At 35.7% G+C, this 14,713-nt stretch overlaps 1 protein-coding gene across 6 annotated transcripts in view; it reads right to left on the reverse strand.

Moving 5' to 3' along the window:
• The window catches only part of LAMA2 (laminin subunit alpha 2), a 641,423-nt gene that overhangs the window by 348,321 nt on the left and 278,389 nt on the right, over positions 1 to 14,713 (reverse strand). For all 6 annotated transcript variants that reach the window (XM_082731189.1, XM_082731188.1, XM_082731187.1 and 3 more), the window contains exons 10-11: positions 12,418 to 12,578; positions 166 to 306 (exon numbers count right to left, since the gene is read on the reverse strand). In XM_082731189.1, coding sequence (XP_082587315.1) covers positions 166 to 306; positions 12,418 to 12,578 — 302 coding nt within the window. The remainder of the gene's footprint in view (positions 1 to 165; positions 307 to 12,417; positions 12,579 to 14,713) is intronic.

Genomic DNA, 14,713 nt, shown 5'->3' on the forward strand with positions numbered 1-14,713 from the left:
ACACAAATAGCATTTGAAAGAAAATTCAATACCTTCTTCATGATAATGGTAAGTAGGAACTTACTACCAGAAAACCATTTTTTAAAAAAATTTCTTACAAAAGAACAATAGCAAGGAGGTTCTATTCTACTGAGCAGCATACAGAATGAAAAGGCTATTGCTTACATGGCCATAGGTCCAGTATGAGCTCTGACATCTGTCTGAAACCCCGGAACAGAAACACTCATCACAACCTTTATGATTATCCTCTTGCAAATTGAAGAAGCCGGCTTTACAGCGACTGCAGTCCCCACCTTCAACATTCTCCTACAAATAAAAACAGAGATACCCTTCAAGATAAAGAACCATTTATATTTAGTTCCATAAAAGGAAATTATAAACTGGTATTCTTCATTTTACCCTTCAACCATATTTAAAAGATAGGATTTTTTTTTTCTTAATCTGCTCAAAATCTCCATGTTAAGCTATCTCCTTTCTAGCCACACTGACAAGAAAGGATATTGGATACTGATCTACTGTCGTAAAAGCTACAATTTGATCTTCATGTATATCAAGAGTGTGGTGTAAACGCCATGATAAATACAGCAGTGAGTTTCACTGACTAAAATGGGCACAGGCTGCTTCACAACCTCTGTTGTTGAACCACTTCCTCTTTGAACACATGATATATGATAAAATTAGAGAATTAAACTAATGGATGTGCAACAGCATGTTGATAATATACAGAGGACAAAATACTGTCCATATTACATATTAAAAAAACATACACTTGGGGCAACCATGAGAACCTGACAGGGAGAGAAACTGGAGCAAACGGCCATAGATTTCCTTGATGCAACCAAGCAGGAAAAAAGGAAAGGTTTTCTTGGTTAATTTTCACAGTGTTTCTTTAATACATTGGTGTCGCCAGTTAATCATATAGTAATAATATGGGAAATATAAATCTCATGCGGTGACTGCTCTCCAGATTGGTCTCATTAATCCTAGTCCCAACATACTGAAAAATCCTTTGTTTATAGATGGGCCTATACTGTGGACTCGGGCCAGGGAAAGCTGATTATCTAACGAAAAACTGGGAAGGCTGCAGTTTCTCAATTTAAAGAACAGTGAATCTTAACTAGTAACTTCTAAATGAAGACTCCTTGCTTTGTAGGAAGAGATTCTCAGTATTCCCTACACCTGGATTTGCTCCACATTTTTTCTCTTCCTTGAGTTCCTTCATTACCTTAATTCTGAAACTTTCCTTCTCCTTAGAGAACTTCTCTCTCAGCTGTGCTCCATAGTCCTTTGTACATTGCTCTATTATAACCACCCAAAAAACCCACATAGCTGTATCTTCTGAGCTTGTTCTCTCTAGGTATATCCTAGTTATACCCCATAATCTATTCAGAGGTAGAAGCCTTGCCTTACTGTTACACTACCAGAAAATGCTGAAGTTCCTGTTATAACACTGAGCACTAGATAAACAATATTTTACTAAGTTTAAATAAATTTCTTGGTGGTTGTGTTTTTCATCCACAGCAAAGAGCTATGCACATAGTAGATGTTTAATATAATTATTTTTTTTAGTAAACCAAGATTGGGCAGAGGATAGAGGGTTGATAAGATCTGAGAACATAGGAAAAAAAAATAGGAGAAAAAACAAGAGTGTGAAAAAATAAAAAAATTTGTAAGAATAACTAAAGAGGTTTCTGCTTATATCTGAGAGAATAATTTATTTGAAATTAACTTTTTGACTCTTAATTTCTATGACCTACTTAAGAGACCATAGTCACTTCTATATTGTTGGGAACCTAAACAAAGGGCTGTCTCCTGGCCCATTTCAAATGTCAATTTTTAGCAACTTGATAAATACACAAATTGAATTATTGCCACAGACATTCTTGCTAATTTTTATTTCTAAAGTAGATTTCAGATATTTTCATATGATAAATGTCAGCAAAACTAATCAAACTAATTTCAGACCTATGGTGCAAATAATTCCCCAAAGCTCTGAAGTTGGGCGTCCTCAGAAGGGTATATAGGCAGGAAAGATGAAACATCTCTATAAGTGTAATTTAGCTTATCCCACTGAGGACACACTATAGCTGTTCTGTAGACTGTGCTCTTACGCACTTGGTCTAATCTACTTTTCATTTACTCTAATTTTGAACCTGTAATACTACTTTTCTGAGATTCAGACTGAGTTCAACAATTTGAAATTTTTAGACATTACATTTTCCTTATCTCTGTTTTTGTCTGGTAATATAACCTTGAAAAAATAGGATTAAATAATTTCAATATTCAATTAATTAATAACCTGAAGCAACACAATAGAGTAGGAATTCTAGGGACTCTAAAGATGCACAAGTCAAGGTCTCTGTCTTTAAAAGTCAACATCTAGAGCCAGGTAAAATGATACATTTACAATCCACTATAATGCTTGGTGGAACAGGATTGTGCCTCTGAGAAATCAGTTATATTATGGGAACACAGAGGAGGAAGGACTAGTTGTGCTACAAAGACCTAAGGAGGCTTTGTGACAGGAGTGGCATCGTTTGCCCTTTTGTAATTTTGAAGAACGGTTTAAAAATTCAATCTGTTGGAGGAGATAAAATGAGAGACCCATGGTTAGCAAAGAGATTGGAAACAAGAACTAATTCAAAGGGTAGATGATTCATTCATCATTTATTTTTTCAAAACAGACACACTGAATAGTTCTTGTGTGCTAGGGTCTGCACTTGGTCCTTGGCTTCCAGTGTCTTTGCCCTCACATAATGAACTTTCAAGGCTACTCTGAGATACTGATCTTTTCTCTCAGGAATTGGTAAATCATTATAGGTCATTCAGCAGGAGGTAAATCAAATGAACTATACTTCATGCACCTAAGTTGGTGGGAAGAGGTAAAATGTCTAAGAAAGACAAGACGCTGGTACTCTTTCATCACCATATGGTGCAGTGAAGTGTTAATTCAACAGGCCTGGAGTGCTCAAACCCTGCATATTCTAAACTGAAAAGACCATTGCTTGACTAGCTCCTGGGAGATAACCTATAAGCCCTTGGAATATTCTGCTTGATAAAAGGGTCTTTGTATACCTGGGGTCAGGGGTCACATCAGACAGTTTATGCTAATAATCCCATTTATGGTGAAAGTCTAGTTTTGTTTCCCCATGACATTGCACCACATTTATCAGCTTACAATACCATTTATGGTGAATACATAGTTTTGTCTACCTGGGGCCCTGAGTCACAATGTATCAGTTTGATCTCTGGGGGAACAGGTGACTGGGTCAGTCATATAAGAGCTTCATACCTCAATGACTGACCTCCCAATAAAAATCCAGAATAGCAAGACTTGGGTGAGTTTCCTTGGTTGGAATAACTCGTAAGTATTGTCATACATTGTTTCTGGGAGAAATAAATACTTTCCGTATGATTCCGTTGAGAGAAGATAACTGGAAGTCTGCATTTGGTTTCTTCTAGACTCTTTCCTATGCACCTCTGTCTTTGCTGATTTTAATCTATATATTTTTTGCTGTAATAAACCATTAGGGTGAGTACAGAAACTTTTCAGAATTCTCCAAGTCCTTCTAGTGAATCACTGATAATGAGTGTGGTCTTGGGGGCCCGCAACACACTATAGTAAAGATTATAGGATGTTTATACCTAGAAAAACAGGCTACCCAAACTGATAGTTTTACTTTGTTGTGACAAATCTTCAAACCAAAACATTTTAGAACTCTTTATAGGTCTTCAATCTAATCCTATTTTACACCACCATGCTTACTTCAACCCTCCTCACAAGTAACGATCAACTTCTGTAAGATCCCCGTAGACCTTACACATGACTGCATAGGATGTCAGCTTCATGCCACAGCTTTAAGTTGCTAGACTCCTACTTATTTAGATCTGAGTCTGCTCCACATTTTTTTCTTGAGTGGGTGGTAGCTGGGTTCATTGGATTGAAAAGTGCTTGGTTCTGATTGTTCTCAGGTTCTACAATAGACAAATAATAAGCCAAAACTAAATAGTAAATATGCTGGATACAGTACCAACTTATGTATCTGTCCTCATGGCTTCATTAAAAGGGCCTTTCAAAGCTGACAGGAACATGAATTGAGGATAAAATCTTTTTAGATCACTAGAGCTCTGCTTTCTGGTCATGCCTCAACTTGCAGAGAATAAATTAGTTATTGCCTGTTCTACTTCCTTCCTCCTTTTCCAATCTTCCTTGAGAGTATATCTAAGTAATTTCTTATTTAAGGATTGTGTTTCCAAAGTTTTCTTTCAAATGATATTAGCTTCAAAACAGGGAGGCTTGCCTGGGTGGCTCAGTTGGTTCAGCGGTTGCCTTCGGCTCAGGTCATGATCTCAGCGTCCTGGGATCGAGTCCCACATCAGACTCCTTACTCGGCAGGGAGCCTGCTTCTCCCTCTGCCTCTAGCCTGCCACTCTGTCTGCCTGTGCTTGCGCTCTCTCTAACAAATAAAATCTTAAAAAAAAAAAAAAAAAAAAACAACAGGGAAAACATCACAGTTTGGTATTTAATGTATTTTTAGAGTGGCACAATTCAAACACAAAGGCATAGTGTTCCAGGACTTCTACTGAAACTTCTAGGGAGACTAGTTCCCCACCTTCTAGTAACTTGATCATATAGAACATCTTGGCAGCTTTCTTCTCAATTCTTTTTATGGGTTCTAAGGTACATAACTACTTTTTCAAAACTTCTTTGTGGTTCATCAACAATGCCACACATGAAGTGGCTATGATTATATTCCTGATTCATTTTTGGAAGATCTTTCTGATTTGGATTTTTGATGCTCAGATTGAGAGTGAATCTTCTGCTTTATGGGTAAGTTCCTTGAGCAGTTAAATTTACTAGGCTGTCAGTATCAAATTATTGATAAAACCTATGTTATTGTTTACTATTCCCTTACTTGCTATTTTTACTCACTCATTCATCAAATCTGATGAAGATAGGCTGATGATAAACAGTGCCTCTTCTCTTTAGACCAGTGTCTCCCAGCCTGATTTTTATTTTCAAGCCCTTAAGGAGCCTCTTTAATTACTATTTTATTTTCATACCATCCTCACCATGAAATCTTTGTTCCACAGGTATACTCTTGTGTCCAGGTGCACTGTGTCCATATGCATACAATGAAAAGGGTATTTTCACCCCTATTAGAGCCAATTTTCATCCCCTTCCGGAGACATGCATGCTTAAGATACATATCCTATTGCACATATTTAGCTGAGTATATAAGTAGGTATGTTGTGGTCTACCCTACAAAATATTTATGATAACTGGCCTTTCTCCTTCGGCAGTTTTTTCTCTAAAAACAAAGCTTAATTAGAAAAACCTTACTAGGTTCTTTTTTCTTAGAGTCAGACACTGTTGGGTTGACACCAATTTTCTTTTTGCTAGAGTTCCCTCGGCAAAGGCTCTCTCTAGAGAAATAGAGTCACGATCGTTTCCCTGTAGCCATTCTCAGGAAGTCGCTTTCTTATAAATTAGGTACAACTCCAGTGGTACATGTTTAACCGTGATTGTTAGTCAACTGGGAATTCTATTGACAAAGTTACCCGGAGTATCTCCAGTGACATTTAAGTTATTTTTTGTGATAATTGCTCCAGAAATGCTGTAGTCATGCCTGTTTTTTGGGGGGCGTTTGTAGTCAATTATAGATTTTCCTCTGTTATGGCCTTCATTCTAATGCATCCAAGTATTAAAAGAAGTTAACAAAAGAAGGATAATTAGCTAATTAGCAGTATTTGTTGAGCGCTTACTCTTTAAATACACTGTTCCATGGCTAAATAATAAGTAGTTGGTGGTTAGAAGCAAGAAGAAAAATAGAAGAAAATTAGTTCTCACTTCACACAAGTTTATTTAGCCTTTAACATTAAAAATTGAATAACATAGTATTTCTCAACTGTCGCTGCTTCAGGAAACAAACTCTGGAATGCACTTCTAATGCTAGGAAATTTACATCTGTAATTTAGATTCAAGATCAAACATGTAAATTGAACACCTTTGGTAGAAATGCCCAGGGTTCCAGCCTAACAAGTTAATGTGATGATCACTGCTATATATAAATAGGAAAGGGAAATACAAAACCAATAAAAATCTAAGCACACACCATGCAAATCCCATTAGAGGAAAAGAGTAGAAACTTACTTCTACTCATAAAAAGAAATATAAATAAACAGAAAAAGTGATTACTACGTATTTATGATGATCCCTTATACTTTCAAAAGGCTTCGATGTTATAATTACATCTATTGAGAGTTAGGCAAGAAAGATTTAATATCATCATTTTATAGATTAAGAAATAGGTATCAACCAATCTTAGTAACTTTCAAATCTCTGCAACTGTTTCATTTTCTTTCTTCCTTCATTTTTATGTATGAGTCACTGTCAGCTTCTTATTGATTGATGGAAAAAATAACAGAAGTGAGGCTGACATTAAATAGATTGCAAGTTGTAAGAAGATAATAAAGGAAAAGACAAAGATGTTACAAGTGATTACTGCAGGAGAATTATTTCTATCAGGGGAACCAGGATCCCAGCTTTGCTAAGAAAGTGAAGATGAACCTTGAAAACTGCCTAGCATGCAAAGGGCCAGGGCCAGGGGTAAGGTTTTCCCACCCTTCTAAATAGACTCTGAAATTCCAGAAAGAGCTTGGTACCCCCAAGGAATGTAATTCAGGCAAAAAGACAGGGACTGAAGCTCCAGAACATTCTGGGAAGATAACCCAAGGTCAGATCACATAAGCTGGTTGGCCAGTAAGAACTTAATGGAAAGTGCAGTAAAAAACCCAAAGCAAAGCATGCGAAAATACACACTTTGATTTCTAATCTTTTACTTCACTATTTATCTTTTTGTTATAAGACTTTGATAAAATAAAAGCACATGTTACAACCTAGATCAAGGTCAGTTTATATTATGTATCAGAGACTGTAATCCAACCGCCTTTGAATGGATAACATGACACCAAACTTCAAAAGCCCAATTTTTAGCATATGGTACTTAAAATAAATACCAAAAGTCCGACCAGCATTTACATTCAACTGACTTATATATCTGGGAATGTTTCCCTCTTGTAACTCACAAGAAGATAGAGGAATTTCAAAAATGTTAATAATGTATAAAAATTAGTAAGTATTTTCATGTCTTGAGCTAACATTGTTTTCATATTTTGAAATATAATGAGGATGATGTTCACTAATATCATATAGTAAACAAGATATAACAGATATAACAGAATATCTGTAAAATTGATAGCAGTTGATACATACTAATTTCATTTACCTCTTTTCAAATCAGGAAATCTTTTTTTCTTTGATTAAAGAAATTTTAAATTAGGAATTATTTTAAAGCACCAGAAAAGTACACATGACATTTATCCACTACTCATAACCTAGAGGTTGAAAAATATTAATATTTCTCATGTGTGTTTCAGATATATTTTAAAATAATATTTAGGCACATTTGAATTTTACTTTATGTCTATCCTAGTCCCTTCCCCTTTTCTCTAGAGTTAACTAGTCTCTGAAATTCTACATATCAGTGTATTTAAAAATCTTTAATTTATGTAAGTGTGTGTCCACACAATATGAAACTGTTTTATGTCTTATAATGTCACACAAATGACAGCACAATGACATTGGTTTTCCTCACCTCACCTGAAGTTTCTGAGATTTATCAATGCTTAGGCATGAGGACCTATTTTCACTGGAACAGCTCTTTTATCATATTTCATGAGTGTATTGCACTTCATTTTTCTTACTGATACATGGATATTTCAATTTTTTTCTAATTTTTAAAACAATTATGTATATGGTGGACATCTTTTCTTTGCTTCTTTGTGCACAGTGTGCAAGTTTCTTTAGCGTGAATGTCTAGATGTGGAGTTGCTGAGTGACACACTTCATTATCTTAATGATACCAGATACCCTACTGTACTCCACAGGTCATAGTACTAATTTACCCAAATGACAGCAGCATTTCTCTTGGTTTTCACCAGAATTTGATATTATTTGCTATCTCCCCATTTAAAGTTTTATCCTATATTCTTCAATAATCTTCTTGAAAAGTATCTCCACTTAAAAATACTTATTTCTAAGTATCGTATATTTTTGTTCCTATTCGCAATATTTTCATTCTACTTTCTAATTGGTTATCACTGACATATTGTTTTTTATAGACAGATTCTTGCATTCTTCAAGTCACTGGAAGGCTCTTCTGGTTTCAATATTCTCCTTGCTAAAGAATGTACATCAGTGTTTTCAATACAGTTTTCAGTACAGTGTTTCGAGTGTCTTCAATACAGTTGGACTGACAATGGCAAACACACATCATGATATTTGTCTCTTGCACATATTATGATATGATATATGCAATAAAAACATATCTAACACATATAAGACTTTTTCTCTCAATCTTGACTCGTGGGCAAGTTGCCTACTGGGAGCTTAGGTAGTAGATTTCTTTTTTATCTTCTTCAAATAGAAAATATTGAATTTTCTTTAATTCTTGACAATTCTTCTTTTCATCATTTTTGGATATTCTTTCTCATCTGTTCATCTAGTCTCTTCTTTGGAAACTCATGTTACTTTTCTTAAATTTTATCCTTCTATGAGCCAAACCACTTAGCATCTCATGTTTTCATGTCTTTACTTCCTACGTCAATGAATAGGTGTTATCCTCAAGTCTGCATTTCTAATACTCTACTAAGCAGTTTCTAATCTTCTAAAATTCACTGAATTTTAAATTTCAACCCTATACAGTTTTTATTTCTAAGAGTCTCATGCTCTACCGACTGAGCTAGCCGGGCACACCAGTTTTTATTTCTAGAAGTAAATGATATTGACTTCTTTTCCAAAGCTGTTTATTTATTTTAATATAGGACCCTATTTTGTACTGTTTTCTCATTCTTTTTTATTCTTTTATGATTATACATTTTCATGTATTTTATGATTAATACAATAAAAGTATATACTTTACTGTTTATATGAATTCTTGCAAACTATCTTATTCTTCTAGTTCTTGGTGTACAAATATTTTGACTTCTGTGCCTCCTGATTTTGTTTTGTAGTTATTTTTCTATCGTGCAGTGTACTGCTTTATGGCAAGTTCATCATCAGTTGAGGCAGCACCTTCTTTCCTGTGGGAATACCACTTGCCTAACATGTTGAAGAATTCTAACATAAAGGGAGAATAAAACTGACCCCATTCCCATGTGGTACACAGGTTTGGGTGTTTGCTTCCTCACTGCACACTAATTTTTCCCCACCTAGAGCCCCAAAGGAGAAAGAAAATTTCTGTTGCCACCGCCAGCTTGCAGGTGGAATTTTCACTGTAAGGTGACAATTCTAGAGTCTAAACATAACTGAACTCAATTTTAATTTCCTTCCTTGAGTCCAAAACTCAATGTCAAGTTCTAGAGAGGCCATTAAAACGTCCAACCTTATTTCCATTTGTAGATTAGGACCAGCATCCTACTTCCCCACCCCATGACCTTTGTTGTTCAGCTCTGCTTGGGCTTATGCTTGTTAACTTAGGTTTCTCTTTTGGGTCTGACATATAGAAATTTCCTTCTCTTTCCTGAATCAACAGAATTACAAATTTATTTACTCTATTTCATCCAGCATACTTGTATTGGAAGTGAAAGAAGTGGTGTCCCTTTTTCTCAGTATATCTTGATAGAATGTTACCCACTTAAAATTTATAATAGAAGTATATATAGGCCCAAGACTTCATAACCAAGTGCTTTCTTAAAGTATCTACATACGTCAGTAAGGACAAAATTTCTTCCTAATGAAAATTATTTTTAAAAAATTACATGTTATAATGTGACCAAAAAAAACGTGTACGTGTATACTGGTTAATACGCATTTTGGAAACGAGCATTTATATTGATACCATTTTATTTGAATTTAAGTCTCCAGTATCTTAGCTTCTCAATGAAGTATTACTTGTTAAATACCATTTTGATAGATCCATATTGTTTCAAATAACCAGCAGACACACCTATGTCTCACCATGTTTTTGTAAAAAAGAATGGCCTACCACATTTCTCTCTACATTAATAAATGTCTGTTCAGTATTTAAATTACATGCATATTTTGTTGGAATACTGTGTATTTATTATTCTTTTAAACAAGAGATTATAGGTACTTAATTATAGTGCATTATATGTATGCATATTATGATATAATTCACTTTCTGTATGCATATAATTAGTGATTTTTAAAACTATGTGGATGTCTATTGAAATCTGTTTTCTGCAAGTTTTTATCCTAAAAGAAAAAAAAACATTAAGTTTTATCTAAGCGGTTATAGTCATCTATTTAAAATGTCACACAGTTGAAAGGCAACTCTTTTAATGATGCTACGTACTTATTTATTCTTTTATGATTTCTTAATTGCTGTTTATTGTCTTTTAACTATCTGTGTAGAGCTTCAGATGTGTTTGTAACAGGGATAGTTCTTCTTTTTTAATATATTTTTATTTATTTATTTGACAGAGAGAGACATGGTGAGAGAACAGAAGTAGAGGGAGTGGAAGGGGGAGAAGCAGGCTCCCCGCTGAGCAGGAAGCCTGATGTGGGACTCATTCCCAGTGTCCTAGGATCACGACCCAAGCCCAAGGCAGCCATTTAAACACTAAGCCACCCAGGCACCTCAAAAGGGATGGTTCTTAACTGGGACTGTAATTGCTCAGTATAAGACAGAGGCAGACAGAGAGCTAGCAGAGTGCAGGCAGTGGCTCAAGGAGCTCTCCCTCTGAGTCCTCCTAGTGGCTATAGCTCTTCTTCTAGCCTTTCTCTCTACATTTACCAAAGAAAGGAAAAAAATGAGGCCTGCGTCTTTCCCTCCCTGTTACTCTTTCCTTGCAAATACTAGACATTTCCAGTGTATGAACAGTAGGTATATAAAAACATTCCTTTTCTTTTTTCCCATTTGATGTCCTGCATTCTGGAGACTACAGAGATTTCCCTTCCATTCTAAGCTCAGCTTTGCCTGTCCTTTATTTGAACAAGTGATAAAACTCAGAGATTTCCGTGGAGTTTTGTAAGAGAAATAAAATGCACACAAGCAACATTTTGGTAAATATCAGAGAAGATAAACTAAGCCTGTAGGATTGTCCAAAAAGACACACAGAGTGAAGAGCAGAGGTCTCCTTAAACAAGTGATCATACACACATGGCAACACAGTCTTGGTCTGTGCTACAGCAATTTGTTATTTCAAATAATATTGGAATAAAATGTCCTATATCTAGGAAATTTACTATGTTCCAGTATATGACAGCTTTTACTATAGATTATGGACTTTCTGCCAGTTTACAGAGACAGGAGTTGTGTAGTTTCAGTAGGCAGAAAGAACACCTAAATGACCCATGATACAGCATACACTTATTATGTAACTATTATAATATTTAGCCTGTTATGTCAGACATTCTTGTCCCAATCAATATACACTTCACATTAATACTAATATTTACCTCTTGTGTTATACTTTAATTTTATATGCACAAACACATATAACAAATGGAAGTATATCATTTCATGTAATTTACAGCTTCCTAGATAAGACTAATGATTTAATAAAGGTTCTTAAAAAGGTTCCAACCATGATTGAGAGCAAAGGAAAAAAAAAAGTAACATTCATTTTTATATCAGTATGGCATTCTAACTTTTTCAGTGTATTCTGTCAACTAATGTAGATAACACAGCTTAACCTCAGTGTTTTGGAACTGATTAGCACAGCTAAATGAAATCAGTTCTGTCATTTTAGACTTGTGCATGCCTCTGTTTCCTCTATGCATACAAGCTGTGGTTGTAATGCCTCCCTCAGTGTTCACATGATGAGCTATTAGCTGAGTATGTACAACAAATAAAGTCATATTTCTGAAAGTACTCTTAGGAGGAAAAATTGAGACTTTAATCAATTCCACTAGGTTTCTTACATTTTCAGTAATAAAACAGAAGAATCTGAATATAGTATTTTCAGACAATCTGGGTCTAAACTTCAAAAGATTACCTAAAACGCCAGAATGTAACCCTTGGCAGAATTATTTTCAGAGGTAGATGCAAAGCTATGGAAGGTTTGAGTATATCGCTGCTGTTTATAATGCTATTTTTCAATTCACAGACTAGTCGGGTAATGAGGGAAAGGGGTTTTTGCTATGAAGTAACACCTCTTCCTAGAGTGACTGGTTCTTCTTGAGCTGGTAGAATTAGACAAATGGTGGATGTCTGGACATCCTGGTTGTAATAACACTTAAGAGGAGGGCCAATGGTAGGATAGATAGGGGATATTTATAGGAGAAGCTGTTACAATTGACCTAATGTCAAACAGACACAAGAGAACAGAAAAGAAAGGGAAAAGGACCTTCTGTCTTGATAGCAGACATTACCAGCAAACACAACACACCTTGCAGTGACAGTGTCCAAAACAAGGGTCTTCATTTGTGCTCCCTGCACCACTGCAGTTACAAGGCTTGCATTCTGGGTAGCCAGTGTAGCCTCGGGCACAGCGGTCACAGCTCACGCCTGTGAAGCCAGGTTTGCAATGACAAGACCCAGGTGCCAAACCTATGGGAAGACGAACCACATATTAACAACATATTAACATATTAACCACATATTAACAACAACAACCACATATTAACCACATATTAACACACACAAATTCCTAAAGTTTTCATGATAGTAACATTTATAATTCTTTTTTGACACAAAAACTAATAAAGAAAAGTTAAACCCAAAGGATATAAGGTTTAATTAAAAGTTGACTACAAGTCTCTACCACAGCATCTCTTACATATCTTTACAAATATAAAGAATGAAAAAAGAAAGATAAAATCTTGAAGCTCCTACCAAAATTGAGGCCACAGAAAAACTGTCACAATGATCAAGGACTTATTTTCATAGCTGATTAATGATACTCAAAGAATAAGCAGCGACCTGTGATACATGTTGCTTCATAGTTTAGACTACCATGAGATAGAAAAAGTGCTTGGTGGGTAAAAATACACTGCTTAAGCCCAAAATTAAACAACAATCATCTAAATATGACATCACTGGGTATAAGAACAACAAAAAGACTGACAATTTGTGGGAATAGATATTTTGAGAACAAGATATAGAGAAAAATGAAAGCAGTTTAAATTTACTTTTCCTTTTTAAATCATCAAAATACAATTTCTATTCTTCTCTTTGATTTAAAAAATGGCAAATGCAGATGAATAAGTAAAGTTATTGACTTTCAAAATCTGGAAGAGTGTAAGAGCAAAACAGCAAAATATAGCCCACACAAGAAAGGAAAGGAGGGAAGAAAGAAGCATCACAAGGGGAAACACACAGCAGGATGGGAAGAACACTGTCAAACCCACATGCTAATCTTATGCCATATGTTCGTGGTCTTACTGCCTCTGTTAAAACTATGTGTGGAGAACTTTTAGAAGTCCACTTCACTGAAGGACATTTCTCCAGCGGGTAAGTGAGGGTGGAACTCTTGTGGGGACAGTGTGCTCTCAGATTCCATGGGGTCACAGAAAGACACAAAAAGTGTCTGAGTGTGGTCAGAGCTCCCAGGTATTGGAGCAGGGAAGCTGACGACAGAGACAGAGCCAAGGAGTGAGCTCTCAGCTTGGGGTTACCTTAAGCTGTGATTTAAGTCACAATCAGACCACTGCTCTTTGAGCAGGGACCCCACAAGTGGCAGATCCGGAGAGACCTCCTCCTTTCTCCTGCATGGGGAGAGGCAAGGGAGTGCATGGCAAGGATCTGCTGGGATTGAAGACACCAAACGGGGCCATGTGCCAGAAATAAAAACATTCAGTCACAGGACGAGTGAGCTAAGAGCACGGCAAGAGACCACGGAGATGGGAGGGACTGACTGGTTTTCTCTGAGGGTGTCCTGAGGAGTGGGGCCACAAGCTCTTGGCTCCTACGGGCCAGAGATTAGGAGGCCACCATTCTCATTCCCATTATCCAAAGCAGTATGGAGAGCATTCAGAGAACAAAAGATCCTGAAAGCAAACTTGAGCAGATTGCTTTAGCCTGGCCCCTGGCAGAGGTGGTGCAATACCACTTCGGGCAAAGACATTTGAGAATCACAAGAATATCCAGCCAAGACCAAGTGCACTGATCTATGAAAACAGCGGAACTCCACAGCTAGGGGAAAGCAACATAAAGAATTCATGGCTTTTTCCCCCATGAAACTTTAGTCTTGCAAAGTTAATTTTTTTAATTTTATTTTTTTCTTATTTTATATATATATATATATATATTTTACTTTTCCTCTTTCCTCTTTCAACGTTTTTTAACTAGTTTATCTTAACATTAACTTTTTAAAAAAATCTTTCAAAATCTTCAAAAATCTCTCAAAATCATCATTGTTATAGCCATATTTTATCCCTTCATTGTATTTAACCTTATATTTTATATACATAAAGATTTTTTCTCTTTAAAATTTTGGGATACAATTTCTTCTAATAGATCAAAATATACCCTAAATCTGGCACATGGCTTTGTTCTAGTCTCCAACCTGATCACAGTCTCTCCTCATTTTTTTTTCTTTTTCCTACCAACTTATCTTATCAATTCCTTTTATAGAATTTTTAAAAAATTTTCATCTTTATAATCGTATTCCATCCCTTCATCATGTTTACCCTTATTTTTGTGTATATATACATTTTTCTTTCCTTAAAATTTTGGAAGGTAGT

This window comes from Mustela nivalis, assembly GCF_964662115.1.
Source record: "Mustela nivalis genome assembly, chromosome: 5".
Lineage (NCBI taxonomy): Eukaryota > Metazoa > Chordata > Mammalia > Carnivora > Mustelidae > Mustela > Mustela nivalis.